The following is a 27896-nucleotide window of genomic DNA, read 5'->3' as shown; positions in this document are numbered from 1 at the left end:
CAAAAAAGCTTATTTTAAAAACTGATAAAGAATCTGTAAATAGAGGTTTTCTCCAAAATGATGGGAAGTATCCAATAGGTGCTCAGGAAAGCATAGAACAAGAATAAACATTAGGAAATTGAAAATCAAAACCATAGTGCCTCCTGTGCACTGCAATGACTACCGTTTTAAAAGCAAGGGATAGTAAAAGCTGGAAAAGAAAATGGAAAACTGGAGCCATCAGCCCTGCTGATGAAGATGTAAAATGATGCAGCCGTTGCATAAAACCCTGTGAGAATTCATCAAGGATGCTAACCTCTTACTCATAGTATGCATGCTGTATTGAGTTTGTGGCAAGAATTACTGACAGAAGGTTTACTGTGCTTAATCAGTTGGAAATATCCTAATAACAAGAAGAGTGAGAGGAACATGCAGAGTTTTCAGTGATGCTTTGGTTAGTGGCAATGCTGCCATTCTGACATCATTATGTGTGGCCGATGGAGCAGAGCTAACACACACACACCAACACCTCCAGTGATGAAGAAAAGTGCCACGGTGGCCCAGTGAAAGTCTGTATACATGATACTATACAGACAGAGGTGAAAGAAAAAATGTCTCCTGGGAATAATGGACCTCCCCATATATTTAGAAGCAGATAAATCTCACTTGGCAATTTCTTAAATTCTCCTATTTCCTTATAGCCGAGACATGGCCTAACCAAGCAAATATAGATATATAAAAATCCATCATATAACAAAAAATTCTATTTGCTTTGCTCCAACCATTTATGTTATTATGGTAAAAAAGGCATTTCAGAAATCGCAGTCTCAGGTTCTAGTCAACTACCTTTCAGGGCAGATGGTTTTCCAAACAATAGTCCAAACTAAGGATATTTACATCTGAAAAATCTTATAAGGTCCCTGCTTACAGATGCGTATTGGGCAAGGTAGAAAGAATTTACATTTGAGTTGGTCCCTAGCTACCTCCCCCCACAAGTTAATCTAGTTCTGCCTGTTGACTCTTGATTTTGCTTGCAGATAGGCTATCTCAGGCCCACCTGAAAAGCAAGGGAAGCTTTATGAGGAATCCTTTGTGTTACGGGCCTCACGCAGGGAGATCTTGACAAAAGCAGCCTTTCTGGCTTATCCAGGTGTGATTCAGGATACAGTTTATATTTACTAACTCAGAGAGACTAAATTGAGTCTGAGAGAGAGAGAGAGAGAGAGAGAGAGAGAGAGAGAGAGAGAGAGAGAGAGAGAGTCAGAGAGGCAGACAGAGAGACAGTAGATACTTTTGATTTGCAGAGAGGCAGTAGACTCTCTCTACCTGAGAGAGAGACACTCAGGAGGAATGAGTTAGTTAATTCATCAAGCTGCAGCCAGTTAGCTTTACCAGGCTAGAGGCTAGAGACTGCTACCAGAGCTAACCATTAGAGCTGATCGCCCAGGGCCCATGATGGCCCTGGGTTCGGGGCCTACGATGGTCCCAAGCATGGCACAGAGAAGAATGCAACCGGCAGACTAGTCAAAAGGACTCTTAAAAGACAGCACAAGCAAGACAGCTTCTCAAGTTCTACAATGTCGCCATTTTCACCAGGAGGCTAGGCACGAGAACCATCTTTCTTCAGCTCCCAGGCCAGCGTGACATCGAGACCAAGATGAAGAAGCAGTTTAGCCACATGGACCCTGGACTTGGGGTAAACACCCTGTATTGCCCGAGAAAGCCTAGCTAGCCTTTTACAAATGTCTATGATGCTTAATTCGAGATGTTAACTTGACTGGACTTTGAGAGATACCTGAGAAATACACTCAAATTTTAAATCACCTCTGTGGTCATGTCAGTTTGTCATGTTTCCACCAGACCTGTGTCTTCCTGGATCAAGGAACCCTGGTTCCCCCGCGGCAGACACCCATGCGGTTGGTAACAGAAAAGACATACTTTCATTGTGAAAGTTAATATGTATTTATTGAAGATTACACTTGAGTCTGCATATTATAGCTTCATGTGTGTGTGTGAGAGAGTGGCTGAGAGAGGAAAGGAGGGAAAGAGGGAGGGAGGGAGGAGAGAGGGAGGAAATAAGGGATGGAGGGAGAGAGAGAACTTCCAATTACATTTGTCTGGAATAGGAATAATACAAGGTAGTTAGTAATATGTTATTATACCATAAAAGTATAGAAGCCTATTAGATCATATTAATATGTGTGTTATTGCTTGATTATGGCTCCCAGGTTCAAGAATGCACAAACAAAAGAAAAACAGACATGATAACATCAAACCCATGAGCTCATTGGGATACTTTTTTTTAGTTCAATAGATATTTTATTTAGTTTTTATTCGATATATTCTTTATTTACATTTCAAATAAAGAAATGATTTCCCCTTTCCTGGATCCCTCCTCCCCAAAAATGCCATAAGCCCTCTTCCCTTCCCCTGTTCCCCCATCCACCCATTCCCACTTCCCTGTTCTGGTATTGCCCTACACTGCTGCACTGAGCCTTTCCAGAACCAGGGGCCACTCCTTCCTTCTTCTTGGACATCATTTGATATGTGAATTGTGTTTTAAAAATGTGTTGGTTGCTTTTGGAAAGTATTGGGAAACAAATCATTTTGAAAAATCATTGCTAAAGGAGAGATCACTTTTGAACGTCTGTTTTAATTTTCCCTATATGAAATGCATCCCACTGTAACTAGTTTATTAAATCAGTTTTTCTTATTAAAGTATTCCATGTAAAACATGAAGGAGAAATAAGAGTTCAATTTTATTACTCTGAAGGAACCTTGGGGCTCTAGGCAGTGATGCATAATGGTAGGTAACAGTACAAAATAGATCTATTAATTATATATGTGTTTATTAAAGTACATAGACCCATCTGTAAAGTAACTTCATACCTCCTCATGTAAACAATCCATCTAACTTGAATTTTTGTAAGTCCTTAGATCAATCTACCAATTTTCACGTAATACAGACTTGTGAAGCATCTCAGAGACAGCACATGCATGCAGTTCTCAGAATCCCAGCATGTTAAAATGCTGTAGCAGAAATGATTTGATTTCTTCAAAAAAACTTTTGCTAGAATATAAAAGATGTTGGTCAGGAAAGCTATGGAATGAATAGAAGACCTGCAGGATCTATAAAAGTCTTTTGTAAGAACAGTTTGTTGTTTGAGTACTTCATTTACAGTATTGTGTGTTTCGGTCACGTCTACCCTCTGTTCCATCCTCTCCAGTTCCTATATTACCTTCCCATTCCTTTCCCTGAATTTACTAAGTCCACTTAGTGCTGATTGTATGTTCATGGATGTGGGACCTCTATGGGAGCATGGGCAGATTCTCAAAGGTTGACTATGAGTTGCCTCCTCTTCTACCCTTCAATTACAAATGGCTCCTCAAATATGGGTGGGAATTCCCAAACTCTTCTTCCATGATTAGATTTTGGTTGGCTTGATCTTATACAAGTCTTGTGCACATCGTCATAGTGGTTGTGATTCATGAATGAACTGCTCTGTATGTCTGAAAACAAAATATTGTTTTTCTTCAGCAATTCACTGCCCTCATCTTTCATACTTTTTCTGTCTCCTCTTCCATGATGATCCTTGAGCTGCATGGAAGAGGTATATGTAGAAGTCCCATGTAGAGCTGATCGCTCCACATTTCTTCTTCTATGCATGCTGACTTCTGTTTTAATCACCATCTACTGAAAAAGGAAGTTCACTGATGAGATTTGAAAGATGCATTGTTGTGTTAAAACAAGAACATGGGACAGTTTAATAATGTGTTCATTTAGCAGAATACTACTACCAGATCTCCCATCAGGCCTAGGGCCTAGCCAGCCATGTGGGTTTGGCCAAAGGAATGTTTTCTGTCTTGTGGAAAGGCCTTAAATCCAATCATAAAGTGGTTGATTACTCACATAACATTCATGCCAACAGTACACTGCTGGGCCTCTCTTGCCAGAATAAGCACTATTCTTAGCTTCTAGGTTTTAGGTAGGTAAGATTGTTGATGAACTTTTCCTTCCGAGTAGAACTCTTAGGCCCTTGCAGCATTATGGAGGCTATCTAATAATGAAGAAGCTTTCAGGTTAGTAACAGTTTGTTTTCTCTATGCTCTATGGCTCAAACTCCTGGTGTCTTTATCAATAAGAAGTTATTATCAAGTTTTGGAAGTAATGGAAATAGCCTGTAATACATTGGAGGTGGAATCTATGGAACCCAATGACTTGAAAATAGGTAGCCCATACATGCCACTATACTGTTTTTATATGTTTTTGCAAAAATAATTTACCCCTAATATAGAGTGACTCTGTTTTAAATCCCTTTCTATATGTGTATATGGATGTGTATATATACATGTACATGTATGTGTGTATGTGTATATGTAGTTTCTATAGTAGTAGGTTTCCATATGACCTTTTCAAAGACCCTTAGTATTACTTATCCCTTTTCATATTCTCTCTATTACCCTAACCTCACAAGCTTGCATAAACATTCCAGTTATAGAAAGGAATATTTGTATAATACATATATATGTGTACATTATATAGACATTGAGTTTGTATTTGGTGAATGTTATTAACTTACTTTATACAGATCAGAAGCTGACAGTGTCATCTTTTTTTTTCTAATGAGGCAACCAATATTAGATATACGTGAAAGAAAAGATTTTCTAATATCTATTTGCATTTGGAAGTTAAGTAAAATGCAAATATAAAAACTAGAAAATTAAAAATGACTTATAAATCCCATCATTTAGACAAGTAAGCTTTTGGCTGAAAATTTTATACATGTATCAGCATTTATTATTTCCTTTTGATTTTGTATGTGTTACATTTTTAAAATGTATCTATTATATGTACACTGTGTATGCACAAACATGTACATGCACACATGTTTTGTGTGTGCAGTGTGGTGTGTGTGTTTGTAATACCACTGTTTTGTAAAATTGACAAAATCTAGAGCCACATGTGAAGGGGGAACTTCAGTTTATAAATTGTCTATATCAAATTGGTCTGTGGGAGAACTAATGAACATACTGCTAGTGAATTTCATCTACATCAGGGTTAGACTTGTTAATTTTAGCACAGCCAACTAAGAACTATTCCATGCTGTCACATAGGAAACACAGGCTATAGAAGCCCAGCAGTGAGCCTCTGGGACAAGTTCTTGAGTTATAAGGAAGGTCTTTTTATTAGAAAAGAAATCAGACTGTGATAAGAACAGAGCATTCTGTGTATTACTAAATTATGTTATGGCTACATATTTTTAATTAAGTTGTTTAAGAAAATAAAATGCTTATCTCTTCCCTCTGAGAGTTAAGAAACCAAAGTAGGATTCAGATCTGATGAACTGAGGAAAGAAGATGACTTTTAAGGGTCAGACTTACTTCACAGCTTACTGAATTTGTATTTCTGCTGGCCAGAGGAGCTTGCCGCCTCTTGCCTCAACCACTTTTCTCTTTGATTAATAATCCCCTACATGTTGGAACACGCAGCTAACTTGTCACAACTGGCATGTGTTTCATGTGTTTCGGTTTGTTCTTTGAATAAAAACTGCTTAACTCATTCCTTAGTAAAAATGTTTGCTTGCTCAGGCTGAATTTAGTGTAAGCTATATTTAAATGATTTAGTGCAATAGTAGGTGCAGAGCCTCCTGGTGTGTCAATAGGTGTCTTACGTATACATGAGAGGGTAGTTAACAGTAGAGTATAATGCAATTCTGCTCCACAGGCTAACTTTCTATAAGCATCTAGTTATGTGCACTGTTTTTCCCCCTTCTTTTGGTTCCCAGTCTCCTTCTCACTATCCTCATCCCATCTGCAACTCAGCCCATGAGCCAGTATGCTTTCTGTTCCACTGCTCAGAACAGCCTGAGGTGCATCAGACCTCAGGTGTGATTACATATTAACTATCCCAGAGTGGCTCACTAAAAGATCTCCAGAACACAATGAATATAATTTGGAAGGATTTCAAATGGAAGCATCTAGACCCAGCAGCTTTCCTAGTTGTCTATTTAACCTGAAGCTAAGCTAGCCAGCCAGCTATCCCGCTGAAGCAAAGAACCTAATTCTTAACAGATAATACCAAGCACGTGTATCTGAAAGTTTCCAAAAGCATTTTGTGCATTTCGTCTTAATTTCACTAACATCGCAATTTCTGACATCTTCTGTGTGGATCTGAAATTTTGCTTGTTGAACCAGTGAACAGGAGGAACTGTCAGTCTTCATTACCCCATCAACTCCCTCAGATTAATCATGCTTTGTTGGTATTCTCATTCCTTATCAAAAATGATCCCCCTTCACCCTTTAGTACTCGCTCCATCATTGGTGTTCTTACAGTTCCTCCCGAGCAGAGAATTCATCACTAAGCATCACATGCTTCCTTGGGTATGGCTTACTGGCACTTACTTCTTTAATGCAAATAAAATTTCAAAATATGATTTCAGCGACATTAGGAAAACAGAAACATATTAAAGCAGTATTGATTTAGATGGCTTTGTTGTGACAAGAAATCATGCCTGAGGCGTGGGTACAATAAAACAAGTCCCTGCAGGAGAAGAATGTCTTTACCATGGTGTTGTGCATATGAACACATCCCCCGCATCCTCACTGGAGGTTCTGTGTACGCGACAGGGACCCACCTGGGGCTGGCTGTGCCCAGCTTCATCTCCCATCCCTCAGCTCTGTGATCCTTCATGTGGAGAGCTGGTGTCTGGTCCTATAGCTGGCATCACACCTGTCAGGGACTCCCTAATGTGTATAGATTTGTGATGAAGTTCCTGTTATAAAATTGGCCCATGCATTTTCCCCAAACTTGGGCTTCCCCATCATACCTGATGTTCCAACAGTCTAAACTGCACCCCATACATGGGTCTCCCTTTTGTCTGTACTTCAGGATGCGATAGTGTTCTCTTTCATATTTCATGTTGTCCCTGGAGAACCCTTGGCTCGATCGTTTGTTAGGATTTTTACTTTATGGAAATGTTGACACCCTGCTCTTTCCTAGTTGCTTCTCTTCAGGTTGTCTTAACGATCCTGAAGCTCCTATTTTGGCTAGTGAGGCTGGTCAGAGAGGTTTCTGGATCTGCCTATGTCTGGCCCCCAACATAGGGCTTATCTCACCCTATCCACCATAACACCATTTTCCCTGGGTACTGAGGAACCAAACTCAGGTCCTGATGCTTACTCAAGCACTTTGTCCATTGAGCCATACCTCCAGTTCTAATATGTGTTGTTTAATGCTGTTCTAGGTATTCCTTTCAAGATGAAGAAGACATGTTCATGGTGGTAGACCTGCTTCTTGGTGGGGACCTGCGTTATCACCTGCAGCAGAATGTCCACTTCCAGGAGGACACAGTGAAGCTCTTTATCTGTGAGCTGGCCATGGCCTTAGACTACCTGCAGAGCCAGCGCATCATTCACAGGTCAGTCATGTGCAAGGAGACAACTCATGGTTTAGAAAGAAACACATACCTACTGCATGGAACAAGTTTTGGCTCATGTTCATTCAGTCATTACAGCAACTTTTTGAGGTTATCCATGTAGGTGATTGGCATATAAAGTTTAATTTGTCCAAGGTCACAGTAAATGACAAGACTGAAAATCACTATCAGTAACTATTTGTACTTGGGTAATAACTATACCTATATAAAGAGAAGGAATGGAATGGCTAAGAAGTTAAATGTTAAATTAATTAATTTAAATAGAAGTACAAGCACACAGGAGGGAAAGATAAGAAAGAAAATCAGCAGAGGAGGAAACTTGGTCTAATGTCTTCCTGTCCTGTCATCTGTGTCAAACAAGTCTCTTACATGTTCACTGCTAACAGGAACAATGAAAACAAAGACTCTCCTGCACTTAGCAAATTTGTTTTAAGAAAATAAATAAGATGCTATAAAGGAATATGACCAGTAGACTGAAAAGGATATGTAAAGACAATTGTAAAGAATGACTAGCTTTAATGATTATCTCATATACTATATCTCATTTATTCTAATACATTATCTCTAAAACAACCTGTGATATAAGATCAGAGGAGATATTGTTAGGCCAGGAATAAATATGAGGAAACCAGAATTTATAATATGAAATTATCACCTGGGATTTTAGTAATCAAATTAGCACCAAATCTACCACTCTTACTGAAGTTTCCTTAGTGTTGTGCACTAGCAGGCACCAACAAGGATTTCCCATTTGATTTTAGTGTCTCCATTGTACTGAAGAAGAAAGCAGGTCAAAGATTTGCTAACAGTTGGTCCTTTTGGGATCTAAAACTGAATCACTCCAACCTAAGTGGGAAAGAGCTATGCTATACTGACTGCACTAATTATATATGTAAAATACATGCATCCATTATACATCATTAGATAAAAATCAATATGGATTACCTTGATGCCATCCTCTCTTATTTTGAACAGTTGACTGAGATTTTAGTACATTTGTGGCATATTTAGTAGGCACAAGCAGGTAGACGTAGTAACTGTTTAATTTTCCATCTTTGGATGTCTGTTTGTATTGGAAATGTGCTTTTCAAGTAGTAGGTAAATGGAAAGCTCACCAGTTAATTACATAGGGCTTCAGAAGGGAATTTACACACCTGGTGTTTTGTGGGTAACTGTAGATCTTGTTTTGAAAACTAGCCTTTCTAGTTCCTGACAGCTCTTTCTGGGAAGACCTTTATTGTGAAAGGAATTCAGAAGGAAATCCAACCTGAACCCAGAAGGAGCTTGCTCATATGTCATGACAGTTGTTCTAGCTTTCCCTCCCTCCTTCTTTACTCTTCTCATCAAATCTTGGGGCACACGAAGGGTGAACTTCCTGTTTCTAGCTTTTTATACTCCCACAGTATTACTTCTTGTTTAGTTTCATCCGTACAGTGGGCACACTTAGATCAAATGAAGAGTTCTTGTTGGTGCTAAGGCATTTAAGTCAGTGATCTCTATAAAGTGCCTTCCAGTGTCCAGCACAAAAGAAACCTCAAATGTGGTGGAGAAAAGTCTTCTCACAGAGAATGAAAGTTAGCAATGACACTCTGAGGAAAAGTAGAAATCCCAAATGTGGCACTGAAACAAACTGAGATGCCATTTTTCTGGTGTCAAAGAGCAATTCCAATGTGTTTCTGTTGCCCATGGGGTCTGCTCGTATCCCATGTATTGCATTTTATAAGCTGTCAGAGCATTGTGCTTTGACCCTTTTTGATATCCAATTGCTTATTTCATTTGTGGCCCCTACTCCGGGAGTAAAGCCATGGCTGCTTAGCTTCCCTTGGCCTCCCCATTATTTGTCAAAAAGATAAAATAATAAATGCTGACTGAGCTGTGTCAATGACTGCGTGGGAACAAATAATACTTGCAAGTTTAAAATATGGGGATGAGAGCTGGAGAAATACCTTTGTGGGTAGAGCATTTATTAAAGACCCTGAGACCAATTCCCTGAACCCAAGTCAGTAATCTCACAACAGCTTTGAACTATAGCTCCAGGAATGTTTGGTTCCTTTGGCTTCAAAAACACTGTACTCTTACACATGTACCGCCACACAAACATGCACATACACATGATTTAGATCATAAATGGTAAAAATATATATGGTACATTAAAGCCAAACATTTCAACATTTCATAGGCTTCATATTGTGTAACATAATTTAACATTAGTACAGCATACTTCAGAGCTAGTAGGTTATTATTAACAATAATAATACTGGACATGGTTGTCTACATAGGACCTGTACAGATGCCACCGACTGACATGCTAGCATGGGAGGAGGGAAATCCCATAGGGCTTCAACCCTAGGCAAAGAACTACTAAGAAATGTTAAGAACAAGAGAAATAGTCTTGCCCACAGAAGAGTTCCCAAATTGGTTATCCAAAACCAAGTGGTCAGCCTTTAAATCATATACATAGAAGTAGCATCATATATACACAGCAGGCTGTATTTGTATATTTGGAACTACACACACACATAAATACATATATATGTAGCAGCAACTTAACAAAAGGAGGCCATGAATTTGAGAGCAAATTGGGGTATAGGAGAAAGGTTGCAATGAAGAGAAGAGAAGGGAAAATAATGTAATTATATTTTGATTTCCAAAGACAAATAATAATGCTGAGATGGTAGTCTAAACTCTTATATGTTCTGGTAAATGAAAGGTATATCACTAGCATTAAGATTCTTCCACGACAATGGGCCAAATAGACGCTTTAATTGTCTAACAACTAGGATTTTTACTATTAAAATGCCAGACATCAATTCAATGTGTTATCATCTTGAAATGGTGTCACATGGTTTAAAAGCTGGTGAACTAAGGGGTGTTTCTCTGTCTAAGGAATTTAAATGAGAACAATAATGTCTTTCTGAAGCTGGAGTTCATGTGGGGTCTAAAGCTGAGAAATCAACTCAGACCGGCTTCCGAGTGCTAGGAATCTTTTTGTAAAACGTCTTTCTTTATTTATTGCAACAAATACTTATTCATCTTGATGGTTCAGCTATTTCCCAGGGTGTTCAGTGATATATAGCCTGGGGTTTTTCATGGAATACATTTAAATTAAAAATATAAATCTTCCTTCAAAAGAATCAGCAAACTAAATGCTTGATTTGATTGATGCGAAGATGACAGAATAAATCATCCTTCTGCTACTTAGAATATTAGACTGAAAACTCACATTCTGAATTCCAAGACATAAAATGCGTGAATGAAGAGGAATTCTTGCATCATCATAGATTTGCCCAAGTGAGAAGAACCAATTACACGGAACAGCAGCTATGAAATACAGGACTCCTATGTTCAGAGTCAAACCACGATTTGCCTCCAGACATGGTAGATGATTCAAAATGATCTTACGTACTCAATGAATATGCATGGGACAAGAGTCGCATCAGCTTACCATTTATCGGTGGCTTCCAGTCCAGGGGACTCTTCTAAGTACTTGTACACTTTTGCTCAGGCTTGCCCCAGTTCCAGAAGGCTTATACCATTCCCACTTCACAAATGAAACTCCAGTTTTGAAGTCATTCAGGCTCTCACTCCAAATTACATTGTTAGAATGCATCAAAGCATCAGCTTTGAGGAAATGCAGTGCTCTGGACCACAGCATGCTCTATGAGGCTGAGTGTTGCAGGAGCCTGAGGAGAGCAGGCATAAGGTGGGCATTGCATCTTCAGCCTGATTCAGATTCCAACTGCACAGACAATGTTGGTACATTGAAACCAGTGGGTGAGAGGAAACTCTGAAACCAGAAGCTAAGCTGTTATGAAAAGGGCTGGCATAAAATACAGAAGAAGAGATATTAGGTAAGGAAACAGTTTTGGAACAACTCTGAGGTTTTACAAGAAGTTTGGACAGCCAAAGCAGCAGTTGGGCCTAGACCATGGCTGAGTCCGTAGGATGCTTGCTGAGCAAGAATGATGACCTAAGGCTAGATCAACAGGATTCATATAAAAAGTGCACATGAGAATCTCAGTGCTGGAGGGATCTCTGGAAATCATTGACCAGTCATTCTAACTGAATTGTTCAACTCCAGTTTCAGTGAGAGACCCTGTCTCAAAACGTCAGGTAAATAGTTATAGAAGATGTGTAACCTCCACCTGCTGCCTCAACAAGTACATGCACGCTCATGAGTGCATAATCTCTCCCTTACATGAACACACACACAATATGCACACACGAGTGTGTATATACACTTGCATGCACACACACCATGCTCACATGAGCGTGTATACACACACACACACACACACACACACACACACACACAGAGAGAGAGAGAGAGAGAGAGAGAGAGAGAGAGAGAGAGAGAGAATCTGTTCCCAAGGATGTTACAGAATGGACCCTGTTTTAACTTTTTTCTTACATTGACATCTCTGCTAGCAATGCGCACCTTAATTTTCTAAAACACTGCATGTCCTGTTTCTGTCATAGACATGTCAGATATAAAGCAGACTCTGTCTTTTTTTATTGGTGGAAGTTTTCTATCCATAGACTTGAATTTTTAAACTTTTATATACAAAATATTGAGCTAGTTTTTATCAGTTTCGGGATCTTACTTCTACACAGTTGATCATGACAGAATTGCAAAATGACTTTATTTTGATTTATATAATTAAGCAAGTTTTTATTAGTCAAGAAATTCAAACATTTCCCTGTGCTCAGATTGAAAACAAACTGGTTTTATTTTCAAAGTGTGTATTTTCAAAGTATTTTCAGAGTCTATTTTAATATTCCCTTATTTACATTAATCCAGGAAGGGAAGGCTTTAAATTGTGGACGAAGTGATTGTTTGCTTCTATTAAAAATAAGAAAACCCAAATTCATTATAATTCCCACAGGAGAGCAGAGCTTGATTAGAATACCACAGTCTTTCCAGTGAATAATCGGATGGAAACTAATTATTGCAGTCCAAAAAGGAATTGGTCCTCATTCTCCTGCCAGATATAGAAGACGACTCAATTATGAATTTTAGCTATGGAGATGAACTATTTAAGACAGTTAACAGTAAGTCATCTTAGATTACAGTAGATGTTTGATTGTAGTTTTCATCTTGTAAAAAAATAAGCTTCCCATAATGAAGTTATAATTCACAGTTTTCTAAATCCCTATAGGAATGAGATAAAGTCCTATTAGGCAATTCATGTAAATAATCAGAGCACAACAGAAACAGTTGCAAAATTTTATCTCCCATTGATAGTGGAAATATTGAACAGGGAGTAATAAAAGAGTACCCATTATCAAGAAGGAGACGGGATATTGTGTTTTCATTTACTACCCTTGTCTACTTTGTTACGGTGAGAGGGGCAGAGGGACCAGTAAGGCAGCCAGATTCATTTTGAAGCAAGATGCAGATAAGAATTAATCCTTAAGATGAAGATATACTTTATAATTTCCCACTTTCTTTTCTTTCCTTTTTTCTTAAATAAACCATGGATCATAAATGACAATTTTTCACCAAAATGTATAACATATTTCTTTGGGGTGCTTTGAACTCTTCCAGAAAAAGAAAAGGATCTCTAAAAATAAATTAAATAAAAACTGTACATATAACAATAATTACAGAGGAGTTATAAACATTATCAAGACTACATCAACCACTCACAGCACACAAAGCAAATTTCTAAAATCGTGGGGAAGGGTTGTCTACAGGGTCTGCCATGAGTATAGGGGTATGGTATTTCTGATGGGCTACAGTTTGCCCAGGAGATGTGTTGTACCAACTGAACATAAACTGACTGTTATTGGCTTAGGTCTTTGACCCTTTGTATCCTGTCTTCACAGCTCTGGCAAAGATCACACATTCATCAATGTTTGGTGGATAACTATAAGACTTTAAAAACTTTTTAACATATATAGTGACTCCTCATTTGTAATATAAGCCAAACACGTCACACTGCCATAGCAAATGGAAGAACATTCAGTCCTCATGACACAGATGAAAGAAAATGCATTAAAAATAAAGACCTTTAAAAAAAGGTTGATATGGTAGTATAAAAAAGGAGTTGGCCTGTTTTTTTTTAAAGCTTTAAAAATGAATAGGATTCAATCCTAACACTTCCTCAGACTTCACTGTGCATGTTGGCATCCCAAAGAACTTATGGACAAAAACATAACTCCTTATTACCCAACAAGTTTGGACACAGCAAGGATGCAGCATTTGAAATTCCCAATTTAAAATCAAAACAACACAACCCAGGAGAGGAAAAAGCAAGCACTTGAATTACTTCTAGTTTATAAAAGAGCACTCTTTCCCAGTTTTCTGTCTCAGCTTTAAGCTTATTTAAATAGACAAAGTTATGTGAAAACTCGAGGCTCTTCCTGCACATCTTTTTGCCTTGTGTTGATGAGATTATGTATAGTTTATAGATATATGACTAGTATAGCACCTGGTGCTGTTACATAGACACCTTTCAATGTTGCCTTTAGATTGTTACAGTAAATATGAAACATGCAGATCCTTCTTTACAAAGAGAAAGACCAACAAATTGAATATATAATAATAATACATTTTAAGAGTTTATATGAGTTTTTCCCAACTTTTGCACTATTCTGTATTATGCTACATAATTGATTTATTATTTATTATGAAGCAAAGATACATGTATTTTATGTATTTTACCATGCATAGGTTAATTCTGCCACAAATTTATTGGTTCTTGATACACTGAAAATAAAGCCTTAAAATATATACCTCCATTAGAAAGAAAGAATGATGATAGACAAACCTAATAAAGGTATTCTTCCTATATATTGCTGCATTAAAAAATAATTAATCCTTCTCCCTTGACCAAAAAACTCCACTAGAGAACTCCTACAGCTGATAAACAACTTCAGCAAAGTGGCAGGTTATAAAATCAACTCAAGCAAATCAGTGGCCTTCCTGTAATCAAAAGATAAGCAGGCTGAGAAAGAAATTAGGGAAATGACCCCCTTCACAATAGCCACAAACAATATAAAGTATCTTGGGGTGACTCTTACCAAACATGTGAAAGATCTGTATGACAAGAACTTCAAGACTCTGAAGAAGGAAATGGAAGAAGACCTCAAAAAATGGGAAAACCTCCCATGCTCATGGGAGGTACTGCATGGTATTGGTACAGTGAGAGGCAGGAGGATCAATGGAACAGGATTGAAGATCCAGAAATGAACCCACACACCTATGGCCACTTGATCCTCGACAAAGAGGCTGAAAACATCCAATGGAAAAAAGATAGCCTTTTCAACAAATGGTGCTGGTTCAACTGGAGGTTAGCATGCAGAAGAATGCGAATTGATCCATCCTTGTCTCCTTGTACTAAGCTCAAATCCAAATGGATCAAGGACCTCCACATAAAGCCAGACACTCTGAAGCTAATAGAAAAGAAACTGGGGAAGACCCTGAGGACATCAGTACAGGGAGAAAGTTTCTGAACAGAATACCAATAGCATATGCTCTAAGAGAAAGAATTGACAAATGGGACCTCATAAAATTACAGAGTTTCTGTAAGGCAAAGGACACCATCAAGAGGACAAATCGGCAACCAACAAATTGGGAATCCTACATCAGATAGAGGGCTAATATCCAATATATATAAAGAACTCAAGAAGTTAGACTCCAGAAAACCAAACAACCCTATTAAAAAATGGGGTACAGAGTTAAACAGATAATTCTCACCTGAAGAACTTCGGATGGCGGAGAAGCATCTTAAAAAATGCTCAACTTCATTAGTCATTAGGGAAATGCAAATCAAAACAACCCTGAAATTTCACCTTACACCAGTCAGAATGGCTAAGATTAAAAATTCAGGAGACAGCAGGTGTTGGAGAGGGTGTGGAGAAAGAGGAACACTCCTCTACTGCTGGTGGGGTTGCAAATTGGTACAACCACTCTGGAAATCAGTCTGGCGGTTCCTCCGAAAAATGGGCACCTCACTTCCAGAAGATCCTGCTATACCACTCCTGGGCATATACCCAGAGGATTCCCCACCATGTAATAAGGATACATGCTCTACTATGTTCATAGCAGCCCTATTTAAAATTGGCAGATGCTGGAAAGAAGCCAGGTATCCCTCAACAGAAGAGTGGATGCAAAAACTGTGGTATATCTACACAATGGAGTACTATTCAGCCATTAGAAACAATGAATTCATGAAATTCTTAGGCAAATGGATGGAGCTAGAGAACATCATACTAAGTGAGGTAACCCAGACTCAAAAGGTGAATCATGGTATGCACTCACTAATAAGTGGGTATTAACCTAGAAAACTGGAATACCCAAAACATAATCTACACATCAAATGAGGTACAAGAAGAAAGGAAGAGTAGCCCCTTTTTCTGGAAAGACTCAGTGAAACAGTATTTGGCAAAACCAGAACAGGGAAGTGGGAAGCGGTGGGTGGGAGGACAGGGGGAGAGAAGGGGGCTTACGGGACTTTCGGGGACTGGGGGGGCTAGGAAAGGGGAAATCATTTGAAATGTAAATAAAAAATATATCGAATAAAAAAAATTAAAAAAAAATTAATCCTTACTTACCAACTTTTCAGCCTAGAATAGCAAGTTTCAGAAAGTACCTATCATCCTTCATTCTTTTCCAAAGCTATACTTTTACAATAGCCAAAAACAAAACAAAACAAAACCACCTTGGGAATAATGATTCTAATCTATATATTCATTCCAACATTCATTTAAAGTGTGTGGTTACCAGACAATGAGGCAGAGCTGAGTCTCCAGTGTTCAGCAAGATGAACTTTGCTGTTGTAGCATTGATAATAATTGATCATAAAAAAATGGTTCAGAGGTCACATCAACACAAATAAGAAAGGCTTTTAAATTTACAGGCATGCATTATAAAGCCTATAAGCTGTTGTGAATCTCTCATGGGCTAAGCACACACTAACGACCACCATGACTCACTTTCAATTACATCTTCCCTGTGGTCATGGTTATGCTTCTAATGGTGTCTCCGGAGCCACGATGTTATTAATAGAACACTTTCTCCCAGTTGTAAATGTAACCCCCCCGTATGAGTAGAGAATGTTTTTGCCTGTGTTTAATCACCAACATTCAGCACAGTAATTAAGGTAGATGGTCACTGGATAATTTAATGTAAATATATGAATGAGGAGAGAGTGTGCTCTCACATTGGATGATTATCTCTTTCTTGGATGATTATACAAGGTAAATTTATAATGGATGGTTTTTCTGATGCAAATCTTAATTTGCTCCACAAATTCCTATTGTTTGGCTTTGGAAGAAGAGAAGCTGTGATACACCTTGGTTTGATATCCTGCATAAGAAAGGAGCCATTGATTTAACCCATATCTATTAGCTCCCATTTTGGCCTGAAATGTGGGTATAGCACAACTGAAGTTTCACCAAAGCCACCATCTCATTGGTCAGAATTGAATTCTCTTTGAAGATTAGGTCATGCTGGTTCAGACAGGAAATTAGAATTCATTCCCTTTGAAACTGCTGGATTGGTGAAAGCTTACCTTGTCAAATTTAGTAAAAGTGTAGCACCAAAGCCCTAGACCAGTAGTTCTCAACTTTCCCAATTCTGTGACCCTTTAATTCAGTGCCTCATGTTGTGATGAGCCTCAACCATAAAATTAATTTTGTTGATGCTCCAAAATTGTAATGTTGCTACTGTTAGGAATTGTTGTATAAATATCTGTTTTTCAGTGGTCTCAGGTGACCTCTGTGAAAGAGTCATTCAACCACTGAAGAAGTTGTGACCCATAGGTTGAGAATCACTGCTCTAGAGTGAGCTGACTAGCAGGATAGCATCCAAATAACAATATATAATATTCTATAACATAACCCCAATAGTCCCAGTAATCCAATACAATGCTTGGAAGAAGCAGATGATAGAACATATTAATAGCAAGAGACTGAGTTACTCTAGGACATAAACAAGAAGTGGAAATCCATCAATACCAGTTTCCTCTATAACCTTAAGCATAGCCCTCAACTTCTCTGTGGAAGAAGAAGAGAAGGCACTGATTGGGGATCAGAAGTGATTGCCTCATACCTACGACTCTAAGATGACTTCCTCTTTGCCTCGGCAGGATGGTCTCTAAGTGAGAGAATGCCATCTCTCTGATCTCTACCACACATATCTTCCCTTGAAGGCCTCCAAGAAGGTCATTGGACTGAGATGAACTGCCTGAAGAGCGTGTGACACTGAAATGTGCCAAGCAGCTCTTAGCACCTTTACCAGACAAGTTCTTGTTTGCAATCCAATTGTGAACCAAAACCATACTTGTTTTGAGTGAAGGTCTTTAATGTATTGCAGCAGAGATCTAATCCTGAGGTCACCTTTGCACCTAATTAACACAGCCTGTAGTATCTTAGCAGTCATTGTTTATATTCTTAAGGTGATAATTCATAGGCCAAAAATGAGATATTTTTGGTACTAATCATTCAAAGGACTGATGAGTTCAGTGAATGAATATGTTAACCCAGTGACAACTCAGCTTTGAAGCCTTTAGGAATGAGTCACCTGGTGAGATGTTTTTATCATTCCTGAATGTATTTACTTCTTTTATCTTGCCAGCCCTTTTATCCAATTAATTTATATCCAAAGTACATACTTCGTTGCTTAATTGCCTTAACAAGTGTTATTTATTATACCTAACAAGCCCTTGCCTTATGGTACTAAGCATGGTCTACAGAGTGCTCCTTTTGACAATCAACAATACCATGGCAATGTTAAATAAGTTGGCCATGTCCAGCTAGTGTATGGAGACTAAGTTCAAATGCAAGATTATCTAACTAAAGGTTAGATCATCCTGCCAAGGCAAAGAGGAAGCCATCTTAGAGTCTTAGGTATGAGGGAATCACTTCTGATCCCCAATTATCTCCCTTTCTTCTTCCTCCACAGAGAAATTGAGGGTTATGCTTAAGGTTATAGCGAAAACTGGTATTGATATGAGGAATAGTACATTTCTTCAGGAGAAAAGTGGTAAATAGACATTATAGGGACCCCTCCCCCCCCCATGGATTTCCACTTCTTGTTTAATCTGACTGAGCAGAGAGTGGTGGAGATCTTGCTCTACTCATAAGAAGCTGTCTTTAACCCTTAGTATTGAAACAAACAAAACAAAATATTCCTTTTATACCATAGGCTTCCTAGTTTTATCCCCATGAAAGTAATTGGCACACATGCTCAAAGTTCCATGAACTGCGTAGTGCTATTTAACCAATTGCAGGACAATTGTGGTTGATATGTATTGTGTGTTACTTTGTATTCCCCCTGTCCTGGTTTGATTTCTCTTGTTGTGATAAACTCCATGACCAAAACAAACTAAGAGAGGATGAGGTTTATTTCATCTAGCACCACTCAGGTCAATAAAAGTTAGGACAGGAAACCAAGGCAGGAACCTAGAGACAGGCACTAAAGCAGAGCCCATGGAGGAGTGTTGCTTAGTGGTTGGTTCCTTCTGGCCTATTCATCCTGTGTTCTTTCTTTTTTACTCCCACTCATTAAATAGTACACTGCTATTTTATTGCTGTGAAGATATACCATGACCAAGGCAACTCTTAGGAAAGAAAACATTTCATTGGGGCTGGTTTATAATTTCAGAGGTTCAGTTCATTATCATCATGGTAGGAAGCATGGCGGACATGATTCTGGAGGAGCTGAGAGTTCTACATCTTGATTTGCAGGCAGAAGAAAGGAACTCTGTTTTGCAAGCAGCCAGGGGACTCTTCTTCACTGCGCAGAGCCTGAGTACAGGAGACTCAAAGCCCACCTACACAATGACATACTTTAACAAAGCCACACCTACTCCAACAAGGCCATGCCTCTTAATAGTGCCACTTCTGTGGTCCAAGCATCCAAACACAAGTCTATGGACAACAAACCTATTCAAACCACCACACACACTTTCCCCTCCTTTTTTCCTTTAAGTTTACTGAATCTTTGTGAATTTCACATGATGCACCTTGGTCCCACTCATTTCCCTGTTCCTTCCTATCTGCTCTCCACCCTTTCAACCTCCACAAAAGAAAATAGAATAAGATAGAATAATAATAAAAACATCTTGCCATAGAAGCTGTAGTGTGTCACAGTGTGTTACAGTATACCCTTTTGTTCATATATCTTTACTTGCAAATATCTGTTGCAAGGAGGCAATGCTATGTTTCAGGGTCTCTGTTTTCTGCTACACTATACTGGATCGTGTTGTTGCCCTATGTCATGGAGATCTTGCTACTTTGAATCTGGGGGATTGGCCCTTTCATGTTCTCCAGCAGATCATAGATAGGATAGATGTTGGGGGTAGGCCAACCCCAAAGCTTTGAACCTGGACCTGGGAGGGAGTTGAGTTGATCAGCCCACCAGTTTACATGTACCACTAACAGGGAAAACTCTCAGCACTACCCTGGCTACTCTTCCAGTGCAGCAACCAACAAGGGTAGGGTCATCTCTCTTGCTCTCATTTCCTCAGCCCAGCTCATCTAACCCTTTATCACCAGTGCTGGCTCTACTGTGCTGCCCAGGAGAGGTCTAGGGCCTGCTATTCTCTTCTAAGTTTGGTAAAATGTGTCCGTTACTTACCACATTTTAATCTCCTTTCTCTGGTTGAGGGTGTCTTGTTTGGCTTTTATAGATCTGTTAAGGAGGTTATGGGTTTTTTTCCTCATTTACCATAGCATATGTTCAGTCTGAAAAGATTATAAGCCTAAAAGTAATTGTAGATGATGTTATTTGTTATTACTCCCAGGATGTGGGTTCTACTTGAGGTCTGTCTTTCTTGCTTTTAGTATATTGACAACATCTGTTGTTTATTGCATTGAAATATTAGATATGGGTTTCAGGCTAACACCTTCTATGGCGTGCTTAAAAAAAAGGCCCCTCCTTTTTTGTCTATTAAATCTCATCTTAAATAGATCAGGAGGCCTTGCAAAGGCTCCCTTTTCCTAACGGCTGCAGCAGAGGGACTACTTGAGCCCTGGGAACAAAACGCAGCACAGTAATGAGGGTATTATGTTGCTGTGCTCTGCTCGGCACCTGCTCCCATGCTATCAAATAATGGATGAGCATGAGTTACACACTGTGAAAACGGGAGAGCCTGCCCTCTTGGTGATTCACACAGCTGCAAAGGCCCTTTAAAATGTACCTCCTACCTGGGTAGGGCCACCGAGAATAGGGCAAGGAAAAGCTTGTTTACATGTTAGCATTTAACTGTGCTGAGCTGCACTTTTAAGGGTCTCATGAATATGTAACCTGGAATCTGCATTAAATAAAGCTTTACTTTGTCTAGCATACATTGCAGTATGGAGCATACACTTCACCCTTTTAGGTTCACTTGCTTAATGCCAAATAATATTGCTTACTGAGAACATGTCAGGCATGTGTCTCTAAGTAAAATTTTGGGAGTGTACGAAGCTTCTTCCTTCTTTCTCTTCTTTGGTCTTCTTACATAAGACAGCTAAGGAGATAACACAAGCAATGAGGACCTAAAACACTTAGAGAGTCATGTTTAGTGCTTTATAGCAAATAAAGATTTGAGCAGGCACGCTTCTGGAAGGCACAGGCTGCTTCAGCACTCTGCTCACCAGTGACCTGATCAAATTTGGCAGCATTGGTGGCAGGGATAGACAAATAGGTCAGCACCTGAGGGGTGTTGGTGCAGAGCAGAGGGTATGTGGAGTTAGGAGTGGGGCAACAAGTGTGAGCAGAGAGGCTAGACCACGACCACATTCAAACAAGTGTGCTGACATAGCCTGACACCCTATTTGTGCTTCAGGAAAAGGCAGAGCAAGCAAGAAAGGGCATGCGATTGAACTTGTTCTCTCTTGGTGCAGTGTGTGGTTAGTACAAAGGATGGGATTGATTAGAAAGGTCTGCAATAGGTGCTCTCACATAAGGAAAAAGAAAGCATGGACTGACCCGCTCACCTTCTCACCCTGAAGACACAAGACAGACATTTTCTACAGAGCCCAACTAGTAAATGCATTATATTCTAAGGACCCTAGCATTCCCAAAACACTTCTGTCACATGGTGTGACAGAAGTCATAGGCAGCTTGTAAAAAAAGAGCATGACTGTGTACCACCAAACTTTGTCATTGATACTATATAAGAGTTCTGGAGGATAATATAGACTTAAGTATATTGTATTTATTCATTTATTTTGGTTTTTCAAAACAGGCTTTTCCCATACAGTCTTGGACGTACTGTAACTAGCTCTGTAGACCAGGGTGGTCTCAGACTCAAAGATATGCCTGCCTTGCCTTCTGAGTGCTAGCATTCAAGATGTGAGCCTCTAATGAGTGGTTTACACTTAAGTGAATAAAAGAGTTTAGTTTGAGTTGCCAGGTGTACAATTGAAACCTATCACCATTATGGTTGAATGAACATTGAAAACACTTGTTTATCTCTACACTCTCAGTTTATCTTCAGTATCTCATGACCTAGCTCTTCCTATGCTGGGCTAATTATTTGTTGGTTTTTCAATGAAATTTAAATAACAGTTACTTCATGTCAGGTTCTGTACATCATTGAATTAAATTATCACAGCTTTGTGCAGTAGAGACCATTGTCTTTCATTATACATGTGGAGTCTAAGAATTCTATTACTTACATGAGCCTAGGGATCAAATATTAGAAACCCTAAACTCACATTGCTTCAAAGAATGAAATAAATTATCCTATAAAACTAGAAAATCCAGATATAAGCCTATCTATAGGTTTTTTATGTAACAAAGCATCAGCAGTATTGACCAACCAGCTTCTTTCAGTGTCTTATCTGCTATGTCTGTGGATTTTCCATCCTGAGCGTACTCCTCAATGTAATGCTAAGGATGCTCTTACATGCTATGCTAATTCTTCTGAATTCAATGAATCATATTCCTTCTAAAAGCTTCCCCCAGGTCACCAACGGGGCTTCTTTTGTAGCCTTCTGTCACCCTCCCTCCCATTCCTAGATCAAATTGGATCATCAGTCCATCCCTTATCCAGCAACTGGAATTCTGAGGCAAGACATTTTTCAGCTTATGCCTAGAATCAGCATAGAGCAGGTACCCTCAAAGGACTGTGCCTGTTTAAATAGCCAACAATAAAACACAGTAACTAATAAGAGATGCATATTATTATTAATAATGCATATTATTAGGAAAGTGATCACATTTGCCCATGGTCCCAGTACTAGGACATTGCAAATTTGAGATTTGAACCTGGGTCTTCTGACTACAAAGCCCATATTCCTAACTTCTATCTCAAGTGAAATTGGAACCCTTGGGTCTAGATTTAACCACTTGTTATATGACTCTATCTATCAATGTATCTTGTATTTAATTTTAGATTGCATTAGCATATTAGTAAAATATATGTTGATGAGGTAAAGCCTGTTATATTATTATACATATTTATATTTTTATGAAATATATGTATGCATATATTCAAACACTATGTAATATTGTAAAGCCTGTATAGGGCTTTGTCTTTGTCTGTGTATAGTGCTTCAGCATCCTGTCCCAAATGCATGAGCATACTTTTACTCCAGTCAGGTGGAAACAATGAACAAGCAAAGGGCTGCTTCTGCTAGAGTTGGAAGCCCGGCACTTTTCAGAACCTGAGCCTTACAGAGTGGCTTTTCATATCGGAGACTCAAATCTTGAGAAGTGCGGGCCTATAGCTACAGTTTTCAATGCCAGACACATCTCTAGAGACACAACTCAAAAGTCTATTGCGCTTTTAAAACCAGAAGCTTATGGCTCTGTGTCCCCAGAAATAAAGATTTATGGCTCCCTGCTTTCAAAGGCAGCAAGTGGCAGTAGGTACCCAAGTGAAGGCTTATTGCTCTGTGCATTGACTTATAGTGGCCCTGTAACAGCCAATGCCTTTATAGCCTTCAAGCTGTCTGTCTCTGGCCCTAAACTCTCAGCTCTTTTAGAGGCTGGATCTGCAGTTCTTCTATGCAGCTCTAGCCTTTCACCCCCACAGACTCCATTGTCAGTGGCCTTCCGAGTTCCTAAAGCCTTTGCTTCTGGCAGCTTTCTAAAATTCCTCAGCAGTCTCTTGTGCCCTGAATGTTCTAAAAGCTTTCTGCCCTAGCAGTTTCCAGGGCTTATGATCCCATAAGCAGTTTCCAGGACTTATGATCCCATAGGTCATTCTCAAGCTGCCAGATAGCTGTTGCTATTATATATGGACTGGAAGCCTGAAGATTTCTTCTGTTCTTAGTGTAACTGGTTCAGCCCACTTTATCCATGTAAAGATCATAAAAAGGTCAAAATAAAAGAATAAAAATGATCACTCTAGAGAGGTTTTATTGGGGCCTAGTGTCACAGCATGTGGAGGCCATCAATGTGTTGGCAAGCTTTCCTGGCTGACTCAGGGAGGCTGACATAGGATGCCTATGTAGTCAGAACAGGGGAGGGGCAAATGAGCACAGATCCTAGGTCTGCAGCATCATCAATAGTTCATCCATCAGAGGCTTTTGCTGAGTTAATCTGGGAAGTGCTCCCTCCATGGCCTGGGTGGGAATAGCAAGATTGGGAGGGCCATTGGGGATGATTAGAGGCAGGTCCATCTAGAGGTCACTGAGGGTCACTGAGTGACATCTCCCAGAGATAGGGCCAGCTGTCTAAGGCAGTTGTCACTGGAGAAAAGAGTGGAGGTCAGTGTATCTACTGCCGTTTGGTTGTGGTAGGTCACTCTGTAATCAACACATTTGTTCTTTAGTGTGAAGAAAACCAGAATGGGCACATTCCTTGATACAGCCAATAATTTGTTTTCTGTGCATTAACCTTAAAACCAGATGCCATCCAGATGGCTCAGGATGGGTACAAAAGTCAGTGCTTGGTGTATGTCAAGCCCCCCACCCCCACCCCGCAATGCAGAGTGGAGGCAGTTTCAGAGACAAGACCCACCTGGGCAGGAGTGATTTTGAATTGATTTGCTGCCTTTGTTCTGGTTCTGTATGAAAATGCTAATGAGAGAAAGATCGGGGGGAAGGCAGATTTTATTCTGACTCCCAGATTGCAGCTCTCTGAATAAAGCACAGATTCATTTCATTTGTAGGAGTATGTGTGTATGTGTGTGTATGTGTGTGTATGGGTGTGTGTGTGTGGTGTGTGATGGGCAGTGTGGATGTTCACAGTTGCCATGGTCCTTACAGCTAGAGTGCAGTTTTCTCAGAAGCTCCAGGGAGTGTCCAAAGCAGCCGAGCTGCCATGATCATAAGCCTGCTGATTGTCATACAAGGGGCATCATGGTTGATAGCTCCTCACTTAAGGCAGCTGGCCACTAGAGACAGGTCTGGCAGCTGTCCCTTAGGCAGTGTGTTGCTAACAACTTTGATCACTTAAAGGAAAACATTACAGAATCTTTACAGCAAAGATTTGATGTCTTTCTCAAGGAGCTCTGTCTAATACTACCTACTGCCATTAGTCAAGAACATTTAGGGTGGATTTTTCTTTGGCTCACACTAGTTATAAAAATGCTACAGCATGCTTGCTTAACCCTTCTAGATGTATCAATCTAGAAGCAACTCCTGTCCCAGAAGAGATCTATCAGAGTTCTAGATCTGTGCCTTCCCTGCAACTAGGGTCTCCATTCTATGAGCTTCGTAGGCTTGAGATTTGAGTCATTAAATATTTGCAAATTCATATGTTTACATAGAAAACTTATGTACTTACTCACTTAAAATCTATTACACTGTCCTTATGTACAGCTTAATCTTTCTAGAGCTCTCCACAGCTCATTCAGTGATTATTGTATACCTGACTTAAAGACTTAACCAATATATTTAATCATCACAGAAACCTTCTGAGGTGAATAGCTCTATAATCATCTCTGTATGGCTGATGAGAAAACAGACAAGGGAAGAGTTATTAATTTTGTAGAATCATTTATAACTAGGATGTTGTAATATAAACCCTCAGCCATTTGTCTTCAGTGGCATTCCAAACTACCTGGCTACATAGAAACACCTCCCTTCTTCTTGGTAAGATAATTCCAGTTTGGTAGCAAGGAACCAGGTCAGTGTTCAATGCTTGGTGTGAGTCAGTCACAGTGATGATGCTCCCAACAACTCCACCTATTAGGTGTCCCTAATAGAGGAGGAGAAAGTCAGTTAGTGCTGCTGGATTTAGCTTCTTTCTATCCTGGAGCTATAAGGGATATCTAATGTTGGAGCAAACATCCTGAGATCAGAAATCAGCAAATCAAATTGCTGCTGGGACAGAATAGCAAGATGGACTTGGGAGTTGTGTTTTTGTAGACAGTGTGGGGTCAGCACAAGACCCTGGACACACCATTCCTGTCCAACTAATTCTCACTGACACTCTTACCTGCCTAGATCAGCAGGACACATCAAGCACATCTGTAGTCTAAAACCCATTGTGTTTGTTGGTATTTGTTCCACAAGAAAAAGCCATGGATACTAGGGACTGGGGATCTCAGAAAGTGTGAGGAAGGGTTTTGGGAGGGATGGGGCTTTGGTGAGTTTAGAGTAACACAGCAAATTAGAATTGGGTCTTGCCAGAAAATAGTACACACAACGAGTTTTTATCTAGGACATGAGGGAAAGGAGTAGACTATGTAAAGACACAGCCACTATTCCATAGTCTGTCAGCTTTGTGGTTTGCCTGCTACCTTTCTTTCATGATCAGATATAATGACATGGTTGCAGGGCTGTCTTCCTTGCTCTGCTAAGGTTAGAGAGCAGTCTTCCAGGTCAGTGATGAAAAACAGAACACAAAACCAGCTCATTGCACAGAGCACATCCCAGCTGGCAGCCTTGGAAGCTGCTGTGTGCATCCTCACACTCCCTACATAAGCCAGAGAGGTAAGCATATTGTCAGTCACATCAAAAACATGCAAAAAAAAAAAAAACCCAAAACAAACCCCCCCAAAAAACAACAAACAAAACAAGGCAACAATTAATGCAGAACCTGACCATCCAGCCTAAACTGCAGTTTTGCCTGTTTAAGCAATTCCCATCAGTGTGCTTCTCCTTGATACAGCATCTGCCCAGGCAGCTGTCCTCCACCTCTGATGCTCATTATCCTACAAGCACTTCTATTCACCACCCCAGTGTTGTTCTGATGTCTGGTTCTCTCCTTGTGTGATCACGTCATTTATCTGTCTGCAGTTCTAACATTGCATCCATTCAAGACAGGAGTCTGGGTTTCCATAGCCAGTGTTCTAATCCTCTTTCTACTCTATCCTTCAATAGCAATGGGACCTAGAGCATTTCCCAGTCTCTGCCGAATTCAATATCACTGTCTTTAAAGGTCAAAATGATAATGCTGTTTACCATCAGGTATTTGGTGGAGCAGGGGAAGAAGTAATTGAAATAATATGCGTAAAACACTTAGCATGATTTCAAGCAAATGATACATAATTGATACAGACATTTCATTATAACCTTGTATGCTTTATAGGACAGTAAAACAAAACAGCTTAGGGCATGGACCAGCTGGCTGTATTCTGTGACTTGTTTCCCAAACAAGGCATGTGCTTGACATACAAATCCTTCCATGCCCAGGCTGGTGAAGTCAGTCTGCTCTGGAAAAACAGATGGTTTTTTCCTAGCTTTGTCTTCTTCTTAATTCTCTTGGCATCTGGAGAGTTAATTTGCTTCATTTTCAAATGACAAGTTTATTCTTCTTTCTGCTGGAGAGGGTGCCTTTGGTTCTGGAGTTTGCAGTACAGCAAATTACTTTTACTTTCTAACTGAATGCTCTTCTCCAGCACCTGGTTGCTTTATGCTGGCTTCTCTATTATTAATAGGATTTGTCCCCTTTGATTTCCTCTTACTTCTAGGCACATTCCCTTCTGCAAGGCTGGGCTTCCTTTACTTTAACCCTATGGAGTTGAGAGTCCACTGTGATCTCAGTGGCTTATATGAGTTGGCCAGGTTCTTGATGGTCTGTTGACTGACGTTTATGGGTTTCCACCAGAGTGGATCTGAATTGAAGGTGCTAATGGTAACAAGTGAGTATTGACCTATGCTAAGCCCTACAGGAAAACCGTCCTTGGGCAAATATTATTTTCAGAGATTGTAATTCTTAAAAGTCTCATCATTGGTATCACTGTGTGCTGACATACATCTCAAGCTGGGGTGTCTGTGCTCCCCATTGCTGGGGACCTGTGTCATCAGGATGAATGTATCTCATCCTCAGGGAGAACAGATTTCTCTCTACAGTAAGAAATTGAAAACATCTAAAAAAATAAAATGGACTTAGATGTATACACTGGTCAATTTTTCATTGGCATAACAAAATATTGGTAGCTGGGTACTTATAAAGAAATGGGTTTTATTTATCTTATACTCATAGGGAATGAAAGTGCAAACATCATAGCATTGTTTGGCTCCTGTGGCTGGGGCAGATATCTCATAGCAGATGGCACCACCAAGGCAGGAATGCACAGAGTGGGGAGAAATCCTACGATGACATGGGAAACTGAAGCTAAGCATAGCTTAGGCTCTACCATTCTCTAG

General features: G+C 39.6%; 1 protein-coding gene across 1 annotated transcript in view; it reads left to right on the top strand.

Moving 5' to 3' along the window:
- Stk32a (serine/threonine kinase 32A) overlaps positions 1–27896 on the top strand; it is an 82833-nt gene that overhangs the window by 13700 nt on the left and 41237 nt on the right. Inside the window, exon 2 of the mRNA XM_052155630.1 lies at positions 7224–7397. Coding sequence (XP_052011590.1) covers positions 7224–7397 — 174 coding nt within the window. The remainder of the gene's footprint in view (positions 1–7223; positions 7398–27896) is intronic.

Source organism: Apodemus sylvaticus, chromosome 13, assembly GCF_947179515.1.
Source record: "Apodemus sylvaticus chromosome 13, mApoSyl1.1, whole genome shotgun sequence".
Taxonomy (NCBI): Eukaryota; Metazoa; Chordata; class Mammalia; order Rodentia; family Muridae; genus Apodemus; species Apodemus sylvaticus.
Note: the sequence above shows the minus strand (reverse complement) of the source record. Positions and strands in the feature narration are given on the sequence as shown.